This window comes from Stegastes partitus, unplaced genomic scaffold (assembly GCF_000690725.1).
Source record: "Stegastes partitus isolate 25-593 unplaced genomic scaffold, Stegastes_partitus-1.0.2 Scaffold227, whole genome shotgun sequence".
NCBI classification, from domain to species: domain Eukaryota; kingdom Metazoa; phylum Chordata; class Actinopteri; family Pomacentridae; genus Stegastes; species Stegastes partitus.
In genome coordinates, this window is record NW_007577958.1 from 53,529 (window position 1) to 76,027 (window position 22,499).

A 22,499-nucleotide genomic window follows, 5' to 3' on the forward strand; every position below is an offset into this window, starting at 1 on the left:
TGGTACATGGTATTTGTCGTTAAGACCATTGTTACAGACATTTTTCATCCACTGATGCTTTAATTTATGCCTTCATATTGTTGTACGGTATTTATGCAGAGTCCCTTTATCCCACATCGGTGCTACATAAGCAACAGTGAGGTATTCTGTTTATTTAAATGTCTCATTGCAGGTTGTGTTTTCAGAGTTTGGATATGTTCATATACATATATATATACTGGAATATATAAACTGTATAAGAGGAGGCTGAGAAACCCAAGCAGATGTGGCTGTTGTTTAGATATTGTGGTCTTGTTTGGATTACATGAGGAATGTTACTGCAAAGAAGGTGGCTCCAAAATGTTTGACTCTGAACAACGTATGGGGCATTTGGCAAAAGAACAAACACGAGAGAGTTCGATTTATTTTTTTATCGTCATCATTTCTAAGTGGAGACGGTCAGAGAGCGAGTAGAGGGCACCCGCAAATGTTTGTACGAGCTCCTGATGAGGTAATTGATGTAAATGAGGAGCTCGGGATGAAAGTTCCCTGCAGAAACGGAAGCAAGAGGGCAAATAAATACTCATTTATGAGGATGCAACGTTTTATTTGAAATACTTCTTAGATAGTTTGATGCAACATATTTCACTATAACTGATGACACTTCAGGAAATCCACTCGTGTCTGAACAAAAAAGATCAGTGATGGGGAGCTGAACTCAGTGTTTGACTTTTAAAAACTAATATTTGGATTACTTGAAACAAAAATCAAAACTCTTCCCCCAACACTGCGACTGTAGTTATGAATGGAACAATGGCCGTCAATAAGACAAGCAGTGATACAAATTAGCGAGGAACAGCTTTCGGATGTGGCGCACACAGCCGCTGGCGTATTCCTGGAGCTCCTCGACATCAGAGCGCATCATTTGCAACAGGGGCTGTGGAGACAAACAGAACTGAGGTTTCAGCTGACAGGGTTCCTAAAGAACCATTGTTTTCCAAAAGCTAACTGACACACATCCAGCACACAAATAAGAAGCTTGCTGCAGATGTTTCCATGTGAGCAGCAGCAGCAGACTCTGCACAGCATCACCAACCGGCGAGGGCTGCAGAGATACACAGTGGCTGTGTGGCAACGGTCTCAAACTGCACTGGCACGTGTCCTCCTGTGTGGAAGTGTGTCAGCATTCAGTGTGTGTGTGTGTGTGTGTGTGTGTGTGTGTCCCATGCCTCAGCAAAGGGGTTACAGCTGCGTGCACACATGCTTCTGTAAGTTTGTTCAGATGAAAGTCGTGCAGGGCAGGCTCGACATTAAAAACCTGAGCATGAACCACACCACTCCACAGCCTTTCCGCCGCTCCAAAGGTCAGATTATATCCGACTATTAGTGGCTTGTGTAATGGAACTCGTTAGATCTTATTGCAGAACAAGGTTTTGAGCTCTCCAGAAAATCTCTAGCTTTGGAAGTTTATTTTTTGGTTATATAAAATTGAACATCTAAAAGATATGTTCAAAGAGCTGCGTATTACGTAGAGCGAGACAGAAAGGAGCACAGTGGATATATGGACTTCCACTGAGTGGCATGTGTGTGTTTTTTAGGGGGAGCTTTTTTTTTCTCCCTCCCGTTTTATCTGCAGCAAAATCACTACATTATGTTTGCGGGCGGCTGTGGGGCAGAATCAAAATAAAAGTAAATGTAAGCATAAATACTCCGGTGCAATGGATGAATTTAAATTTGTTCAATGTGTGCCGTGTGGTAAAATCACAATGGTGTGCCACTGAGGTTTCTGAAGCCACACTTGCAATTATTTCGGATGGTCTTGTTTACATCGATAATGAACGAATGGCAACATTACATCCCTCAACTAAGCACTTAAAGACTCCCTGCTTCTAAACAAAACGAAAACCTTGATAAATATACTGTTGAGACGTCTGAGGCACTTTTAAGCTCCATATATCTGCAGTCAATGAAAAGGGATTTTGAAAAAGACTTCTTTAAGAAAGAGCAGGCTTACAAGTGCTGTGATTGAACACCGTCTGGATCGTTCCTCTGGTTTCTGTGCAACATGTCTGATCCCTGGTAATCCGGAGCAACACAGAGGACAAAACCTCCACTAGACTGTCACTGTCAATGGAAACGATCCAACAAACAAGCCAGACTGACTTCAGAACGCCTCTAAAAGCTCCTACTAACCTGCGCTTTCTCAATTTCTGTCTCCCTTTTATTCAAACCTCACTCATCCTGTCCAGCACTGGCTCCATATATCCACAAAGGAAGTGATCCTTTGTCTTTTTCACACAAATGAAACATCAACTGGAATAATAATTTTCAGTAACACATCATGCTTGGATTTCACCTGATCTCCATCCAGCCGATCAGGTCTTGGGACAAACTTGAGTCTCTTTTCCTCCCAAGTTATCGCTGTTGTAATGCAGGACGTCAAAGCCGAGCTGATCTCCACCTCTCTCTATGTTACATGCAAACTTAAGACACCACTCCACACATTTGTGTGGTTAGCAAACAGCCAAAGAAGCAGAGAGAAGACATTCCCAGGATTTTCAGCGCAAAGACAAACAGTGAAAGAAAAACAGATAAAAGCTGAGGTGAGCCGGCTTGTGTGTCTGAGCATGAAGGGGCTGTGAACCTTCAGCATAAAATTAAAACGCTAATATCCTTCCTCTTCATTAGAATCACTTCATTTTGTGGAAAAAAGGCCGTCCAAGATGTCAGTTCCTCAATGAACTAGTGTCGAGGTGTATGTGTGAAACATTTGCCCTCCGGTTTTATATGATTTTTAAATAGCATCCAAAACACCTCCGAAAGCAAACTTACATCCACAGGCTCCAGAAAACATGCAGCTCGCTAAACAAGTCTCTTTTGTGAAAAGAGAGGATGCCTGAGAAGTGCCAGAGGCAGCGTTTTTGCCAACCTCATAGCACGTTATTCAGACGTCGCCAAATAAGGTCTCCCGAAGCGCACAGCTAGGCTAAGATAAGCGTGTCTCTCTTTGCTGATTTTTTCTAGCTCGCTCTTTCCCTCCCAGCTGGGATCTCTAGGAATATAATACACCACTTGTTAGATATTCCCTCACTGTGGTAACATGAACACTTGCTCCACGTTTTAAAAACTGAATCGTGAGTTTTTGAGGTTTTTGCACGCTCCAGTGAGTCCTGGCCTTCGAGAAGGGAGCTGGGGACCAGGCCTCCCCTCCCCAGCGGAGGTGTGGGAGGGGCAGGCGTGCAGTCTGGGAGGGCTGCACATATTGTTGTATGTGTACACACACATTCTATCGCCCATGGAGGTGTCACAGTGTTAAGTGTGCTCTGTTGGACTATGTCTGCCTGCAGGAGCTGAGGCAGAAATTCCCCTGTGCCAGGTCTGACAGCCATTATGGCTCCATCACCCCCCTCCCACCTCCCCAACACCCATCCCAGCATTCCCATGTTTTAGACTCCACAGTGGAGGCAAACAGTACAAACAGACAGCAGTGTTTAGCTGGGTTGAAGGGAAGCTGATGAGGGAAGTGAAGGTAAACAACATTCCCTGAAGCTTCCAGTGAGCCAGAGACTGCTAAGCTGCTTTTTCTGTGTCTCTAAAGAGGAAGAGGAAAAGGAGGGAGGGAAGCTCTCAAATCAATGACTTTCAGGGGAAAGTTTCATTCTGAACCCTTGGCCTGTTCAACCTGAGAAAAGCGGTATAAGGGCGACAGGCTTAAGGCTCTAAATCATTACGCTCCACGGATCTCAAAAACACGGTAGTCATAGCAGAGCACAGTGTCTGGATCATCTGCTCACCACAACCTGAAGTCATGTTTCACACAAACCCAGAGGAAGCTGCAGACGTAAACCTGTGATGCTCGGCTTGGTTTTACTCCTCTCCTCACATTTGTGCAATTTTTGGCCCCCCACAGTCTCACTGCCCACTTTCCCTTCTGAAGTCTGAGCATGTAAGAGAAAAAAAAACAAAACATTACAATAAACACTCACAGCGCCTGAGCTAAAGTGTACTCATGGCAACAAAAGTGCAAACGTTTTTCTCATTTAGATTATTAAAAGCTTAAAATACATAGCAGGACCTGGCAAAGGCTGCGCTTTGGAATACCTTCAGTTGAAAATTACCAATAATTACCATCCACATTTTGTAATTTTCATCAATTTACTTCACAAAGCTTTTTTTTTGTTTTGTTAGAAAGAGCCTCTTTAAGACAAATAGCTGGCTGAAACTGTCTGCAAGGATTTATGGTTTCAGCAAACAATCCCCAGCACTTTGGAAGCAATGTAAAGCACAGAGGAAAGGCATGTTGATTTTATACATGACACAAAATGAAGCACATCCGTATAAAACTGCGAGATACCAAGAGTGGATGTCAAATCAAACAGCCAGGGCGATTCATCTCTCAGGATAAAACTCTCCTTTTGTTGGTGTGTATTTCCTCTGAGAGAGAGCACCTGAATTCCTTTCCTTGAACAAGGTCTGATCTGATCCAACACATTCTGCAAAAAAATGTAGGTAACAAAGTCTAGGAACAAAAAGGGGCTTCATCCAAAACCTGAAATTAAACTGATTTATTTGAGATGTTTAAGACTCATAGCATTGAAAGTAAATAACTGAATGGACAAATTTTGAATGTTTGGGTTAAGGTAGAATAAAAACATTAGGACGGGTCACTAATGTGTTTTCCAGCGTGAAATACTTTCTTTTCAATGCTTAATTTCCCCCGTGAATCTTAGGGGACTGGGCCATACACCATTAAGTGTGCTAGAGAGGAAAGTTACTTTCTAAATCAGCTTTGGAGCAGGAGAGACCTCTGCTCGTTTGAAACTGTATACTACACGTGGGTGAGCATGTTTTGAGAGCTTCTCAACGGCACAGAAAACCTCTTTGAAATACAGTTGCAATAATACAAGAAGCAGTCCAGAATTTTACACAAGGCCGTAAATTAGACACGGAGCACTGTATCAATCCTTGATAAACCTTCTCCAACCTATTCAGAACATTTGGAGATATTGTTTTAACACATTCTTCCTAACAGTTGCCTGTATATCACGAAGCACAGCATTACAGTGCACTCTCAGTGGTGGAGACTGACAAGCTCCCACATTGTAATGTTTCCTCCGGGGTCAGGCAGGTAAGTATCAGCCTCCCCGTCCAGACTGGCTGAGACTGAGGCCAGACTGAACAATGAGGCTGCCTGTGTTGTGTTTCCATGTCTGAGATTAAGAACAAATGCAATGCTGGTGCAGTTACGTGGCCTTTGGTAATTAAGCTCTTTAAAAGTCCAAAAATACATTATGGAGTAGTGTTGCAACTCTTAACTGGTACATTAATAAGGGCAAACACAGAGACAGATTAAAAAGGGTGGTATGTCTTGAATTTGCACACACACACCCATATTGACACACTAGAATGTCAAATATAGTCACACACACACACACACACACACAGCGAGCAAAAAAGAGGGCTTGTCCAGTTTTTGTCGTGGCTCATACTACAAAAAGCATTCAGCTTAACGACTTTTGCAAATTGGACATAACTCTTTCGGAACACCCAGTGTTCAGTCCAACTAACCAATTATGGCTGGTGTTGAACCACATACACTGTAACAGCAGATCAGACTAAAGTACACCATTTAATGAACATGGGAAAAAAATAAACTGGCTGCAATGGAATAACCACTTCATAATTTATATCACAGTTGTTATTTGGGGGGGGGTTAAAATCACTATGGCCACAAAAAGATTTCTCATGTGAAAGTCTTTCTGTGAAACATGATTGAATTAGAGAATGAGATATAAATGTTTTCCTAAAATGCTGGAGCATGGGTACATGATCATCTGTGACAAGACATCAATTAGAGCGTAATCTCAACATAAAATCTCTACATCACTGTCGGAGACAAACATAAACAGTCTCCGGAGCTGAGCATGGAAACAGCCCGACAGGCTCAAATGTTAGACAAAACAATGCTTGTTTCTTTTTGGAAGAGCGCTACACAACTGCCATGATGAAGAAAGCTGGCGGATGTAGCCTGACTAAGAAGAGAAAAAGTTGACCATAAAAAAACATTGTTCTCTTTTAGCCTCGAACAGCACTGACCCCACTCCTTGGCCTGAACCATATCGCTGCTGCATTCTACCCTGACGTCCAGGAACAGCCCTTAGCAACAGTTACCCCCAGCTACAGCCCTTTGACTTGTGCTGTAATGGCATCTAGGGTCTACCGTAGAAATGGCACTTTGCACACACTGAGCTGTTTGCTTTTCTGAATTCCCATGACGGCTAGAAAGTGGAGTCATGTTTCCGCTGCCGAATAAAACCCACTTTGTTTCTGCTCCATCGGTCAAAGGCTCTGAAAATAGTCACAGCTTTTCAAAGTTTATTACTCAGTGTTTTTCACACATCACTAAAACAAGGGTGGTGGGAGACCAAAGCCCATTTTCCTTAATGCAATTATACCCGATTTAGTCTCAAAAGCAACAAATAAACTACAAGAAATAATTACTTTGTAAATTATCTACAAAAAAAACATTAATGAGTAAGAAAGGCAGCTGCAACAACACTGAGACTGACCTTCACCACTTTTGTCGCATGCATGATGATGACATTGTTGGGGTCCCAGGACAGTTGGTACAGGGCCTTGGCTGTGCTCAGGTGGACCGCAGCGTCCTTTGATTTAAGGAAACGCACCAGCGGAGCTACAGCTCCAACCTTACCGAAGGATTCCCTATTGCTGCCCCACATGCAGCAGTAGTGGATGGCTTCAGCCAGGTGGTGACGGAGCCTGTCATCAGTCTGTGGAGAGAAAAACTGGAGGTTATTGGACCCCAGAGACCAGTCTTTACAATAAACACAACAACAAGCTCTGCAAGAGACTCTTGGCAATGTCTACCAGTGTTCTTCTCATTAGCTGGATTTATGCAGCATTGAGTAGGAAAAGACCAACTAAACTCCACTGTAAAGACACTATTTGTATATTGACAATAAGTGCAGTGTTTGTGACTAGTAAAACCTTGCTGTTTGTCTCCAGCAGTGAGGTGTTCTTACTGTATCAGTCAGCTTGGTCAGCAACGGGATAACCCCGAGATCAGTGATGACTGCCAGATTGTCCTCGTCTCTGGCTATTTTGGTGATGGCAGCACAAATGCTTGCCAGCACCTCGTTGTTTGTTGACTTCAGCAAATAAAGAATCAGAGTCAATCCACCGACAAGGGAGCGCACCATTTCCCCTGCATCCTATAGTGAAAAAAGCCATAATTAGCTGGTGCTCTGTGTAAATGAACACAGAGCATGATGAGGAAGGAATGACGGAGGAAAGAGGAGAGGCAGGCAGTGGTGTTTGAGCATTGCAGTCTATACAAAGGGCAATCAATAGATATTTTCAGCAGCTCTGACAATAATCAAACTCCTGTTAGTGCATGCAATGCAATGCAATGCAATGCAACATCGTGTCCTGCAGTCGTACTGCCTTTTGCATTTGGCTGAGCAAGCAACAAGTGTGACATCTTTGTGAACCTCTCGTACTTGCACCCGAACTTGTCATAACGAAGATGCAGCATAGAATTTAGAGCTTAAAAGTGACATTTAAAGCTTGTTCCCCAGAGTGACAAAGTATAGACACATGGCTTCATGGTTTGACTTCATGGCACCAGCAGGCACTGCAGGAGTCTTCAGCCACTTGTGGGGCAATGCCTACTGAACCAAAAAGCTGGTAGGGAGTGCTGAGCAAACCACAGCGGAAGAGCTGGCAGAGATACTAGCTTCAGTATGGCTTGGCATAACAGGCTGCTGTTTAAAATCACAACTCACCATATCGCCAGCCTCGGAAGAATACATCAAGGTGGCCGGGCCTGTAATGTTCAGTACTTTGAAAATAGAACAGAAATTTCCCCGAAAGCATACAATTATGGACCACTGGTTGAAAATGACAAAGCACGCTTAATTTGAGTCCATTTCAGCATCAATCTACATGTCCAGAGCTTATGTGTAGCACAGTTTGTAGACTACAGCAATCACAGAATTTATTGTGTGCACTCTGTTATTTTTCTTTATTCTGTAAGTTAAGGGATTTCGTTAAGCGCCGACGAGAAGCAGGAGCTGATTTACAGTTTTAGTGCACAGCTACTTTTGGAGAGCATGATGTACTGTTGCGTTCTCTTCTCTAACAGAGAGCTCACAGCTGAGATGAGGCCAGGGTGCGGTGTATGGGCCCTGTGATGCTGTGCCAGAAGATGAGCCATGTGTGCAGTGCAGGCCAATGAGTGGAGTGCCGGGGCCAGGAGCTGACCCCCCGACACACAGGAAGCTCTTCCTTAGGAATACTGATGACGACTGGCCGGGAGTCCCTGCGACAGAGGAAGCTCTCTCAAGCCACCAGCTGCGATAGACTAGCCAGAATCTCTTTCATGGCCTGGACGGGCCCCCAGATCTGAAAACCGCAGCATTATGAGGCTGCACACGGAAAGGCCTTTCTTGCTATCCTCTCTCTCCCCTCCTCTTACCCAGGATGAAATGAAATAGAAAACACATTATCTGCTGTGCGTGATCTAAAGCTGAGGGGAGCAAGCCAAGCTCAGAATGGCATGCCTTGACCCCTTCTCTGGAGTAATCAGGCTTCTGTAACATACATGGCTTCTAGGTAAAGGAAAAGTAAATCAAGCATCGAAATGTGCCTCTGCATCCAGGCAAATTAATGATACACCCCATTACATGTGACTGGGAGGGTTCTACTTCCTTGATTGGAGAACAAAGATAATTGAATGATTCACTCCTAAGTCTTTAAAGTACTTTTATGGTACTAAATCAATTAAACTTAAGGACCTGTGGACATAGAGCATAGTGTCTGTCTATGTCTGTGTCTGTGTAGGGGCAACAGTACTGTATGGAGCATCCAGCAGATGCATTTATACCATGGCTCTTTCATAAATCCACTATGGAACTGCTAACGCAAACCACATGGGGTTTTTATCTAAATAACGACTGCACCAAAGCAGCTGTATCAGGTTCCTCAAGTCGATGGGCAAAGAGCACTATTTAGCGCTTGTCATTGCCCCCGTCCCAGAAAAATCACCCAAAAAGCATGTTCATGAATTTCCCTCAAAATTGGCACACTGACGTCCAGACAAACATTGTCAAACTTTGTTAGCACTCAATAGTGGGTCCGCAGTTTCTCCCTCCATATGGTTGCCATGCATCATTTTAGCTACACTTCTGGGCCAGAGAAATTCCAGCCGGCATGAAAAAAAAAAAAAAAAAGTCTTCACCCCCAAGACACCTGTCTGGGCCCAATATATGTGTTTAAACTTCACCAGATTGTTCTACTGACACTCTGTTTACCCTAATCATAGCGATAATCTAATAGAACAACATTACGTTTGTAGCAGGAAATGATACAAGTGCTCAGGGGATCAAAGACTTGCTTGTGTGTAACTGAAATTAGAGTTGATTGACAACACTGCTGTGTAAAAATAGGGTAAAGGTCTGAAACAATAACAGAGAGGAGTGCTCCAAAGATTCAACATTGCACTCCTACATGAAAATCATGGCGTTCTCATTAAAGAAAACATACAATTGATTCTGTGCTTAGTCATATCTAAAATTGCACAAGCAGTATTCATGACCACATTGCGGATACATTTGTGCAGTGTTTTCATTAGAGACATGGGTTCATGGAAGCTGTCTGGTGCCCTCTGCTCTATGCGTGGATCGTGTGCCTCTGTAACTAGTAGCATGTTGAGGGGAGATTTTTAGCTGGGAAATCAGAAGCCATGCCACAGGATATTACTCAGTCTTTCTCCCTGCCTGCTTCCCAATTCACCAATCCCAGTGTGCCAAGCAGGCTTCTCTGCTTCATATTAGCCCAAGGTTCATGTAAGCCTCCTCTGACACAGCTCTGCCCCTGCTCACCTCCCAGCAGCAGCAGGTTGGAGGCAGAGCTTAGGAGACAAGCATAGTGATATAAGCAGGCTTCTGTTTAGGGAAACGACACGAACTCTGCAGAACTCTTTGATTTACAGACTATCTGTGTGCCTTTGGTGTGTCTCGCTTGCACAGCTATGAGACAGACAGAAGAATAATGTGTTTTATGTCATAGAGGAAAGAAAAAAAACCTCTGCATTTTACTGTACCTTTGCATTCTCAATACATGGACAAAGGGCCCAAGCAGCACTAGATTGAACATCTGGACTGGGGTTTTTCAGCAGTGACCACACCAGGCGGACTCCATCAAGCTGTTGGATGATTCTGAAAGGAGAGAGAGAGAGAGACAGAGAAGTGCTTTAAGAAGGGAGGGAATGAGAGAAAGGAATGAACAAGCAAATAAACAAAACCTTAAAGAAAAGTGTTAAACTGTGATTTCATTTAGATCTTTCATTAAGCATGATTAAGCATCAAGTGTGTAATTTTTTTGATCAACTTTGTTTCTTAAGGCTCTGACTATCAGCCAGCAGGCAACTGCGGCCGAAGAGGATTCCAAGTGTCAATCGATTTCAGCAGCGGCTTTTCATCACAATTTGCCTTCAGTCCTGCTCAGTTCCTTTCCAGGGCCTGAACTCTCTGTCTGCTCACTCAAATCATTCTCCATGGCAAAGCTCAGCGATGCTAGGGCCAGAGGTTAACTCACATACATCTGTGTATAGTACCTCATACATGGATATATAAATAGAAACTGAGACAAACTTACACTTTATGTTGGTGGCTTGTTTTTAAACCAAAGCCAAAAAGAGGACCTCTTTCCAAATCAAACAGAGCCAGAGACAGGTCGCTCTATATTTCATAGAGTCTGAGTGAAGTTTACTTAAGCATGAGCTGTATTTCATGTCGTACACATGACTGTTTTCAAAACTGCAGTCAAGGTCTGAGAACTCAAAGAATTAAGCCACAGTGCACCCGTTGTCTGGTATAAATAACATGTAACGTGTTCCCCATGTGTGCTTCCACCAACAAGGCCGACATTGAATGCTGTCATAATTACTTAAACACTCCCTAATCACAGTATCTCCGTGACTGGCAACGAGCGAACACTCATCAGGGACGTCCCCTGCGCCATCTGTCTTCCGTTTGCACATAAATCAGTCTAGAGGGATCATAACATCAGATTCCAGTCTGCAGGGCCTCTTAAATCCGGACCAAAAACAAAAGTGAAGCGTCATATCATCCGCCAAAACAGCTCCGTCTTCCCATGAAGCAGGTATGAAACAGATTAGCAATGAAGTTGCAGCTGACAGTGATGGATTAGAGGAGGAGACCACAAACCTTGGAGGCATTAAACAACGTGTGTTCACTCTTGTAGTTACACAGGATTCATTGGAGGAAGTGCTACGTCATTAACCACACACTGCCTACTGGTTGAGAATGAAAACAAACATATGAGCATTTCATGGAAAACTTGAAAGTGATCAGTGTTTGTTTTGGCCTTTCACTAGTTATGGATGACCTGAATCCGAATGATGATGAGAGAATGATTGCGCTGATCAACAGAAGGTGCTGTTTGAGAAAAAGTTTCTTTTGCTGAAATGAAGTCATGTTAACTGACAGGAATGTTGTAGCTAACTGTGTGGTATCTGAAATATATCATCATAATATTTGTTAGGCAGCCAAACATCGTCTATCACTGGTAATCTGGAAAACAGCTCCGGCTGTGTTGGGTTGCAACAGGAAACATTCAAATGTGAGTTATGTTAATTGCTCAGCAAACTATTGTACACATTCATGTCTCAAAATAAGCTATTGCCACAAAACATACAAAAATGGCTGCTGAAATAAGAGCTTTCTGTTTACAGCTCAGTGTGAAGGCTGAAAGACTACAAGGTCTGGCCTAAATACGCATACCGTGAGAAAACATGGAGAACGTGATGAACCAATGTAATACATTTCTCCCATTGTGTAAAGTTCACCACAGTTACTGGCTTTATTTTGACATGTTTCATTTTTTATTGAGCCCCTTGGTTTTGGCCTCCAAACAATGTAATAGGCTCATACAACAGCATTCACAACAACTAACAATGAGAACTCAGACATTCAGCTGTATATGTGTCCAGTGCTAATTAAGAAGGGTCTTGTAGTCCGTAACAGCCTCGTAAAAGCAATGAGGCACAGATGGAAGCTCCACAATGTTGTGCAGTATTGAGGGTGAGGTTAAATGAACACAGAATAAAGACCGCTCTGGACTATGGTTCACTGTGTTTTCCCAGCCATGTCGTCTTGGACAGGGCAGGGCTTTAGGTATGTTCGTCTGACCAGCTCAACTCCTAACACTGACCGCAAAGCTATAGTAAAACACTGGGAATTAAACCACAACCATATTTAACACAGCAGGTACAATAAACAAAGCTTTAAAAATCTGTCATTAAGTTGGGGATGAAAGAGGAACCTGCCTGCATAATTACAAATTAAGAGAACAGCAGATTTCTTGAAGCATCAGCCCATGACAGGTTAATAATACTGTGTTTAGATCCTGGAATCGGTGTCATTCCCTTGTAAAAACATATTACATCAATACTTGGCCAAGAATACGTGTTTGGAGCTAATTCAGTAACGACAGTGAATATGCCACTAATAACATTTTAAAAGACACTGCAAATGGGGCTGTTTGGCTTGTGTTAGCTGTATTGTAAGTGTCAAAGGCCACATGAGCTGGTTGGATGAATGGGAAGAGACTTACGTCATGTTATCCTTATCTGTGGCACAGGCACCCACTGCCTTGGTTACATTCACAAGCAGCGCCTGGTAAATACAAAGCACATGCATGAATTAATATACAGACGGTGACACATTAAAAAAAAACAATCATGAAGTGTCAGTAGCATCAATGCACTTTGGAATTCATTCTTCAAATCTCCAGAACTCTACTGAAGGATCAGAGCATCACTCTTCCAAAAGATATTCCTTCATTTGGCATCTTTATCCGTCACTATGGCGACGGAGAAAGCTGTCTAACGCATTGGTCCAAAACCTCCCACAGCTGCCAATCTACTGTGCACTGATGCATTTACAGTACAGATTCCTCCCAGCGGACTCAAAATGGACCAGAGAGCAATATAACAAAAACAACCAGGTGTCCATAGTGTCTGCAACTGTCTGTGTTTGCATTGGCAAGGAAGTACAATCAAGGCTCACATTGGTCCAAAACCTTCTTCAGTGTTAAACTGGTGTGAGATCTGGTGACTGTGAAGGCCACAGCATATGATTTACAACATTTTCGTATTGACCCGTGCCATTTGGATGGGACACTGTCATCCTGGAGGAAACCGCACCCATTAGGATATAAATGTTTAATTTGGATGAAGGCAATCTCAAAGAGCAACTTTGCACTATGTTGCAGTGAGCCTTACCTCCCATGGCAGGGTCTGCAAGATGTAAATTTGGGCATCTACCCAAGTGCTCACTGATCCATGCGGAACCTCTCTGGGCACATCCACCTGCTGCCCAAAATGTGTGGCCTTATGGCAACTACGCTACAAGTGCATCCACAGAACACACAGACGCCACATGCTGCACATGTATGATAATGTGCCCCCCGTATATTAGAAAGTTGTGTAAATAAAGCCACTACAGGTCTGTGTTGTCTGCAGCTGTACATGTGTGCAGCCACAAGGAAGTATAATCAAAGATTAAGGAAATACGTGGACCCAAGCCATGCCAGCAAAATGCCCCCGACAGCGTAACAGAGCCACCAGACACCCTCACTGTAGGTGTCAAGGGTTCAGGTTCAACCATTAATTTGTCACCCATCTGTAGGAACATGATCGCAAGATGACCCTTAATCAGTAACAAAAAGTTTTACATACCTGGTCTGTTCCAGTCAGCAGGTTAACTAGCGGCTTGATGCCTCCACACTTGCCAATGGTTACCATTAATTTGTCACCCATCTGTAGGAACATGATCGCAAGATGACCCTTAATCAGTAACAAAAAGTTTTACATACCTGGTCTGTTCCAGTCAGCAGGTTAACTAGCGGCTTGATGCCTCCACACTTGCCAATGGTGGCCTTGTTAGCAGGTATCTGTGCAAATTCTCCCAGAGCTCCCACCACATTGACCAGGACTTCGTCAGGCTGATAAGTTAACAGACCAACCAAGGTCTGCAGAACGTTGTACTTCTGAAACCTTTGGGGAGAGAAAAGGAAGACTGCTTTACATTTCAGTAACTAGTTGCTTCACATTGTGTTGCTGATTTTATGACATCAGATAACCAGTGAACACATACTGAATACAATGAAACAAGACTAAAAGTATGTCTAGATCCATGCGCGTGGCTCTGAGGGGTTGTGCTTCAAATGGTGCTTTCAGCTAAATGCCAACATCAGCATGCTAAAATACTCACAATGACAACACTAATATACTAATGTTAAATGGTCTGCACTTATATGGCGCTTTTTTACCTTGGTGGTACTCAAAGCGCTTTACAGTGTTTTTTCATACACCCATTCACACACACACACACATTCATACACCAACGGCAACAGAGCTACCATGCAAGGTGCTGCCTGCCATTGGGAGCAACTTCAGGTTCAGTGTCTTGCCCAAAGATGCTTGGACTGTGGAGGGGCGGGGGATCGAACCGCCAACCTTGTGATCAGAGGACAACCGCTCTACCACCTGAACCACAACCACCCAAACAGGTACTGTAAAATGTTTGCCAACTGTTTTGCATGTTATGGGACCTTTGCTATTTAACAATAAACACTAAATTGAGACATGTCTGCAACACAGAGATAAGATTGAATCTCGATATTTTCTCTGGCTGCCTCCCAAAAGAAATGCATGGTAGATTGATTGGTCACTCTCATATTGGCGTGAGAGGGAGTGTACATGTTTGTCTGTCTCTCTGTGTTGGCCTTGTGATGGACTGACCACCGTATCCAGGCTGTACCATATCCCTCGCCCTATGTCAGCTGGAATAGGCTCCAGCCCCCTGTAACCCTCCACAGGATAAAGCCAGGATAGCAAGTGGTCATCATTTACATTTTTGGGTGGGTAATTAATCATTTAGGTTAATAAACTAATTGGTAAGATAGATCATAGATAAATCAATGGAAACAGTGTCTTTAGTAGCAGCCCTACAGGAATCTGTGGAGCACTGAGTTCTTGTGATGTGGACACTTGTTGATGTATACCCCATGTCTTCAACATGCTCTGAACACATGAAGTAAGGACGGATGAACAGAAGAATTCCATCCACTCAAGTGGAACAAGTGGCGCTGGCATCTGGCTGTCAAACCTCAAGCCAAAGAGTCTCCCACCAGCTCAAAAAGGGTGCACTTAAGCACAGTATTGGTTTCAGCTAAATGCTAACCCATCTTAGTTTAATGTGTGTCTATGCTAACATTTGCTAAGTAGTACTAAACACAAAGTACACCTAATGGATAAGAAAGAGAATGGCATGAGTTGTGTAGGTGTCTGGTCATAAACAGATATACTGAACAAACTGAAAATTTGATGTGATGATGGTGCTGGATAAACACTTAAAGCTAGGGTAAGCAGTTTTCTTTATGGCATCATAAGGGGAAAAAATCCATAATAACCTTTCAGCTAATTGTTTTTCAGATGGTGTAAAAGGAAACTACATCTCCTCCTGGCTATGTTACGAGACTTTAGAAAATCTTTTTAGAGAGAAGTTGCTGTTCCTGCTGTCTGTTCTATAAATGCAGCTGTGCATGCACATTCTTTTAGATGGTGGTCTGGTGGATGATGGTCACTGCTGCAGCTGTGGCTAATTCAATCTCATATTTATGTTCATGTTTACGACAAACTCATATAAAGCACGTGTCTATCTTTGGGTTCATCTGGTGTGAGGCGATGGGAGAGCTGCAGCGTGAGTGCCGTATTTTTAAATTATGTGTTTTGTTTCTTTTTTTTTTGTTTGTTTGTTTCTTTGTTTAGTTTTGGTTTTTTGGGGGCTTTTCCAGGCGTCTGCCTACCACAGATTGCAGTGTGATTCCAGTCCTTACATCATATTTCATGGCACTAGTTGAGACATTCACACAAAGCCACTTCATGGTGCTGATGAATGAAATGTCAGGAGATCCCTACAATTAGGCAACAATTCCCAAGTTAGTCTAGGAACTGAGTGTCAGTGCCAACTTTAGTGCTTAATGTAGTAAAAACTGTCACCTATGAAAACTCAGGGAATCATCAGAGTTATTGTGATTCATCTTCAGGGGGTGCATGAATGTCTGTAAAAACATTTATGACAATCCATCTAATAGTGGTTGAGATATTTTCTTAACGAAAGTAGTAGTGTGAGGTGGCCCATGACAGAAAGACTAACATTGCCATGCCTAATCCCACTTCTGTTAGTGTACCTAATAAAAATGGTATTATTGTTGAAGTGACAGGTTACATCACTTACGGCCACATAGGCACAGATCTCTTACTGTAACCCAGCAGTATAGGCAGTTTTCCCACGGCTCTTCACAGTTGTCCCTCGTACGTACTTTGCATAACCAAAGCTTTGCTGCGGTTTGGAAACTCTTCCTCCCTCTTTTGCTGTGATTTTGCCTTGTTTGCCAGTGCTATAGAGTGGTAAACTATAGTAAACATTTAAAAGGGATATAATGTGGTTGCAAAAAACCTCAACAAACCTCTGATGTACAGTTAAGTTCTACGACTGTTTTTATTCACAGTTACGGTTGCTGGCATCATGGCCCGTAAGCTATTGTAGATGGCCAAGGTCATTTGGTTTTGGTCAGGGTCCACCGACAGACAGCCTATTCTTGCAAGTGAAAACACTGCTAATGAACAGAGGAGCTGCCAAAGTTAACTTCAGTGAAATTCACCATAACGAAAAACAATGGTTTTTCTATGCCATCACTGAAGTGTCATCTACAGTTGACTACAGTAGAATTATCTTGTAATCACAGACATAACTTTGATAAATGAACAGTAAGTCATGTCTATTTTTGTTAAGCCAATCCCAGCTGAAGTAATTACGTGATGGCAAGAGTAACATTACACAAAGCTGCCTGAAGCGGCTTCTACTGCAAACACTGGACTCCACACAACTGAAAGCCTATTAAAGCCCATGTGAAGACACAGGAACCACAGTGGAGCTTCTGTGCGGCAGATTTTTATGATTGATTGCGGGCCTTTTCCTTTTCTCATTCATCTGCACTAGTTACATATTGAGCTAAGTGTAGAAAGATTAAATGCAGCCTTTTATACTAACTAGAGCTTTTAGCAAGGCCCAAGTTAAAGTAAGACATTTCAGGAATCCTAAGATACTTGGCAATGACCACAGAAAAGAAGAGAGAAAGACAGTCACTTGTTAAGACTGAAATTTAACAGACAGATCAATGCATTCTATTTGAAAGGAAATAGCCCAGCACTGAATAACTTGGGTGAGCAGGGAACTATTGTGAGTTACTCAGAAGTATCATTTAGAGGGGCAATTATGGTCTGCTCATCATAGGGCTGGAACAGAGGTAAGATGGAGGGGTAGTCAGTAATTGGACGCGAACCCCACAATCTTGACCCCAAGCATTACTGCGCTGGCAAATACAGTCCGAGACTTGGCAGTCGTGACTTTCCATTGCAAAGTTATTCCCTCACTCTTTTGTTAAGGCTTTTTACAGCATTTTTGTGTGTCCGTAACACCTCAGTATACAGGCTCAACGAGCCATGTGTGGATGAATTCATAAATCTGCACAAAATAATGTTTCAGTGTTTCAAAGTAGGCTTTCTAGTAAGGTTTTTCCTCACACATATAACTTTTGTCCAGGTATAGTAATAAGTTCTACGAAAAACACAAGCTTATGACAATGTGGTTGTTAAACAAACACACTTGTTATAAATGTAATTATACTTCGGGGCATCAATCATCTTTCATTCTGATGCATCATTAATCAGGGAAATGGCTAACATATGCTGCTACTTGACTTGAGTGGAGGTCCTCCCGACCTCTATACTGTCCAGACCGCGCAAATCATCAGTCACATAAAAGAGAAAACCGTGCTGCTTGCAGTGGGCCACACGGCCTGCTTCATTTGACCATGAACTCAATGAAAGAAAAGAGCAAAAAAATACGCACTCTGCCTCCCATTATTGCCGTAGCAAAATATATTCCAAAATGATTTTCATCTCAGTACAACACTCAGCCTATGATTGATTCTGAAATGAGCGCATGCCCCTAAAACCCTGTTACCATTAGCAGCCTTTACTTTTTGACAGTAATGGCTCAGTCACTTCATTCCAAGCTTTTGCCTGACCTAGACATTTTAAGTGATTCAAATAAGCCTGAGAGAGTATGAAAAAACAGATCTACTTACACATTCAAGTGGGCATTAAAAACATTTGCTGTGCATCATGCTGGCTTCCTCCTGAAGAGGTGGCCAATTTCACCTTCATTCACACCCAACTGTGCACATCATCCAAAAAACAAAACACAGCGCAGCACACACAGGAAAGAAACCATGAAATAAGAACTCTACTCATATTATGGCCCATTGTGACATGTTAAATTTAGAGTGAGGGCAACCAAAGTGTTTTTCAGTGTTTGTAAAAGAAGTGTCACTAAATGTGGTTTACATGTGATTAATGGCATCATTACAATTATTTCTATTATTGTTATTATCAGTAGTAGTAGAACTTTTTTTTTTTTTAACATAGCAACAGTATGACAAGCCATTAAGTATGGCAGAGAGCCTGTACCGGCAGCAAGTCTATTAGGCTGCCACATTACTCATGGCCAGTGCAGTTAAGTTGTTCTATCATTTCGCCAAGCTGAAGTCAGAAGGGATTCAAACCTGTGTCAATTTTGTTGTTTTTTTTCAGATGTTTTTTGCCAGAAAATGATTAAAACCTCCATGAAAACGCTTGATTTTGTGCAGTGAAAAAAGAACTGGTGTCTATAGAATGAGAACCATGCTCCAATCGTTAAATAAAAAATCCGCCCAAATGATTTTCTTTCATGACTTGCATTAAAGAGATACCGAGCCGTCCATCTTGCTTTAAAAGAATGTTATTGTCATCCTTCTGCTTTTGTAAAGGACTTCTCACTTAACTCGATGTGGCAGCAGACACTCAGTTCCAGTTGGGAGGACTTAACATAGACTTTAAATGTAGGATATCAATCTGTCAGTTATGATATATGAAGTGAAGAAAGATCCTTGTGAGTGCTACTGAGCCTTTTTTCTTGTTATTTTTAGAATTCCTCTGCAATTTGAACTACACATCATTTCTGACTAAGAAGAAAAGCATTTTCACATAATCTCACCTCCACAAACAGCCTTAAACCGCATATTCTTTATCAAAACAATTATTAAAAGACTAGGTCTTATCAGTTTCTTGGCCACACTGAAAAGAATAGGTTTTTAAACTGATTAATTTGTTACTGAGGTATTAAATCACTGCATGAGGGTTATATATTACATTCCCAGCCTCATACTGAAGAAGAAAATAAATACAGCTAAATCATTCTTTCGAGGGAGCACTAGTGGAAATGTTTGGGGCTGCCAGGGCACGGTCTCCGGGCATTATTTACTTTATAGGGAAAATTACTGACTTAAAATCATCTGACACTACAAGTACAAGTCAAAAGCCATTCCAGAAATGTCACTACCAAAGGAACCAGGCTAAATGACACTTAAATAAATCCTTGCCATACATGACAAATGATTAAAGGCGTCGTCAGCCTGGGTCTTCTGACATTAGAGAATCGCAAGGCTGATACTTTCAGTATGCCCATGTTTGGTTCAATACTAACAAGCCTTGACTAACACATCACTGAAGTCTATAAAATCGGCACATTTATTTGATCCTTTGTTAACAGTGGAAAAGACTGAAATCTAAAGGCAAACAGTCACATAAAAGATCAGAGCCCATAGAATCCGTACAAAAACTTTACATTTTATACAAATAATCACTTCAACCAGACACAATGGTAAAGAAAATGGAGATATGACAACAGCATGCGAGTGGAAAAAGTGACACAACTAGTCATGAATGAGTGAGAGCCCCCTATAAAAGTAACATATGTGATGAGGCCATGACGACGCTAATGCACGCAAGTCTGCTGAGTTCTGTATCCATTGCTGCTATTAATGTATTCACATACTGCTGTGAACCACATCAGCTTTGCATAGCATGTGCTCCAAAAGTTATGGGCACATGTGGATGAAACGCCTAATTGCCATTAACCCCCTTTTGCATTGAGGCTCAGAAGAAGAAGATTGTTGTTCCTGAGAGCAGTGAGCGATTTATCAAAGTCACACTAATCCGCTGGCGCAAATTACAAACATACAGCCTTACAGTCCAAAAGACATGGCTACTATGTGTTCTATATCTCTTGTATGTTGTGTTATATCATGTGAGTCCATGTGTGTTAATGAGTGTAATAAGGTGGGACTCTGTGCATACTCAGCCACATTCTCCGTGCTGATGGAACACTTCCAAATAGCTCCGGTGGCAGCAGCCAGAAGCTGCTTGTTGTCCGCTTTGCCCAGCAAGGAAACCAGTTGCTGCAGACCTTTGTATTTGCGCACCAGATCACGAGTTTGTTCTTCCTCTGCACACTGCAAAGCAAAAAGAGACAGTCCAGACCTATGTTCATTCCGTTATAGTCTGTGTCTAATTACGAGACAATGAAAAGAGGACTCAGTTTAGTCCATATCCATTTTTATGTGCTTTTGTTTCGTGTTTCAAGTATGCATGGATCCAAGGCACAGGCAAGGACATTAGGTACCTTGAAGATTGCACTGGCACAATGCATTTGTAGCTCTTCATTGTCACTTCTCAGGTTTTTTACCAAGTCCTTAATCATGCCTTTGGTCTGAATGGCAATCCTGCAGCTTTCCTGTAGTGAGATAAGCATCAACAGATCACATCACCATGAATGAATCGTTAATTAAATCACATATGTTGTGCTATTTTATTTCTAATATTCTTCACATTTGGTTTATATGGTAAATATAAATGTATCTTCAATTTTACGCATGCTTTAAATCTAGACTTGCTGCAAATATTTCTCCACTTTCATTCTATTCAGAATGTGTCTGCTGAAAAGGAAACGCTTGTCTCATCTCTCTTTAAAATCTGAGTTTGAAAGCCAAGCTTGGTCCAAAATGCAACCTAACTGAGTGTAATGTGAAAACTTTAAACAGTTATCAGTTAAAATGATCTATTTGCATATTCATAGTAGTAGAGTTAATGCAATTTTAAGAAATCTTAACAAGTTAATTTAACTTTTTGCCAATGATAACTATCAGACAGAAGTTACTAAGTATTTTTATATGTCTCAAAATATGTTCAGAGGGGATCTTTTAAAATGTCATGGAAAAAGAATATTCAACAATAAATCATCATCTGGAAAGATTTGAGGAACAGGACGAAGAGTTCAAGTTGTTGGCTTGGGCTCAAAATTACCCTTATGACTTACAGGACTTTAAGGATCTGCAGCTAATGTCTTAGTGTCTGAAACCCCAGGACCCCTCCAGGTCTGTGGAGTCCATGTCTGGAGGGGTCAGAGCTACTTTGGCAGCACACTGGAGAGCCACACATTATAAGGCAAGTGGTTTTAATGTTGTGGCTGATGCATGTACATTTTTATTTTAAAGGCTAAACAATTATTTAAAACTACAGCAGTTGTTGAAGACTATATTATAACGTGCATTCATATATATTTGATACTCTAGTGAGTATTCATAGCAGCAGGACAGCATATGTGGGACTGACACGTAATAAACTACAGTGAACGGTGTTATGGTGCTGTATTTATTTATGGTAATGAGGAACATGTTACCTAGCACAACAGTGTGGCTCATTAAACACTTTTTAATACTTCTGGGGTAGCAATGAAGTTCTGCTGTATATCAGGCTTTGGATACACACAGGCTACTTGTTAGTAGGATCTGTTCGTTTTGGTTTTGATCTTTGACTGGATTAACTTTACAACAAAAAAGGAAACACAATAACCCCAACCTTTAAAAAAAAAAAACATATTTTTTTCATGTTATTTTGATAGCTGTATTTTATAACTGTCTTGCAGAATCAAACCTGCAGGTTATTTTGAACAGACCGTGGCTTGACAACTTGCCATAAAATTTATGTGGCTGCCCTCACCTCTGAGGCGCATTCCTGCAGGGTGCCCACCACAGGGATAAGCATGTTCGCATGTGGAGACTTGAGCAGGCGTCCCAGCAGAGGGATACCCCCAGCCTTACGAATGGCCTCCTTGTTCTTGCGACTCTTGCTGCAGCTCCACAGCGCTAAAACTCCACAGCGGGCCACCTCTACATCCTTTTCCTGGTTTTCAGTCAGTTTGGCTAAATTAGGGACGCAGTCCAGTAGCTTCACCTGATCAGAGAGACAAGGCATTGGGATAAACACTCATATAAAAATCTGTGCAGACAAGCAGGCAGACCACATGTATTTAGGCAGAAAACCTCCATACACAAATTTACACAAACTCCCTGAACCTGACATAAATTCAAGGGCTCTTGAAAGTTTGCTTGCATGATTGTGGTGATAATGGATGGTTCCAGATGGGAATTGCAAGTTGTTGGCTGTGATTAAGGGTGTAATTAAATTT

At 42.1% G+C, this 22,499-nt stretch overlaps 1 protein-coding gene across 1 annotated transcript in view; it reads right to left on the minus strand.

Annotated features, from left to right (window-relative positions):
- Positions 1-747: 747 nt before the first annotated feature.
- The window catches only part of odad2 (outer dynein arm docking complex subunit 2), a 43,585-nt gene continuing 21,833 nt past the window's right edge, over positions 748-22,499 (minus strand). Inside the window, exons 12-20 of the mRNA XM_008281251.1 lie at positions 22,031-22,264; positions 20,655-20,765; positions 20,330-20,484; positions 13,900-14,080; positions 12,637-12,698; positions 10,103-10,217; positions 7,023-7,211; positions 6,549-6,770; positions 748-916 (exon numbers count right to left, since the gene is read on the minus strand). Of these exons, the coding sequence (XP_008279473.1) occupies positions 800-916; positions 6,549-6,770; positions 7,023-7,211; positions 10,103-10,217; positions 12,637-12,698; positions 13,900-14,080; positions 20,330-20,484; positions 20,655-20,765; positions 22,031-22,264 (1,386 nt within the window). The 3' untranslated portion in view covers positions 748-799. The remainder of the gene's footprint in view (positions 917-6,548; positions 6,771-7,022; positions 7,212-10,102; positions 10,218-12,636; positions 12,699-13,899; positions 14,081-20,329; positions 20,485-20,654; positions 20,766-22,030; positions 22,265-22,499) is intronic.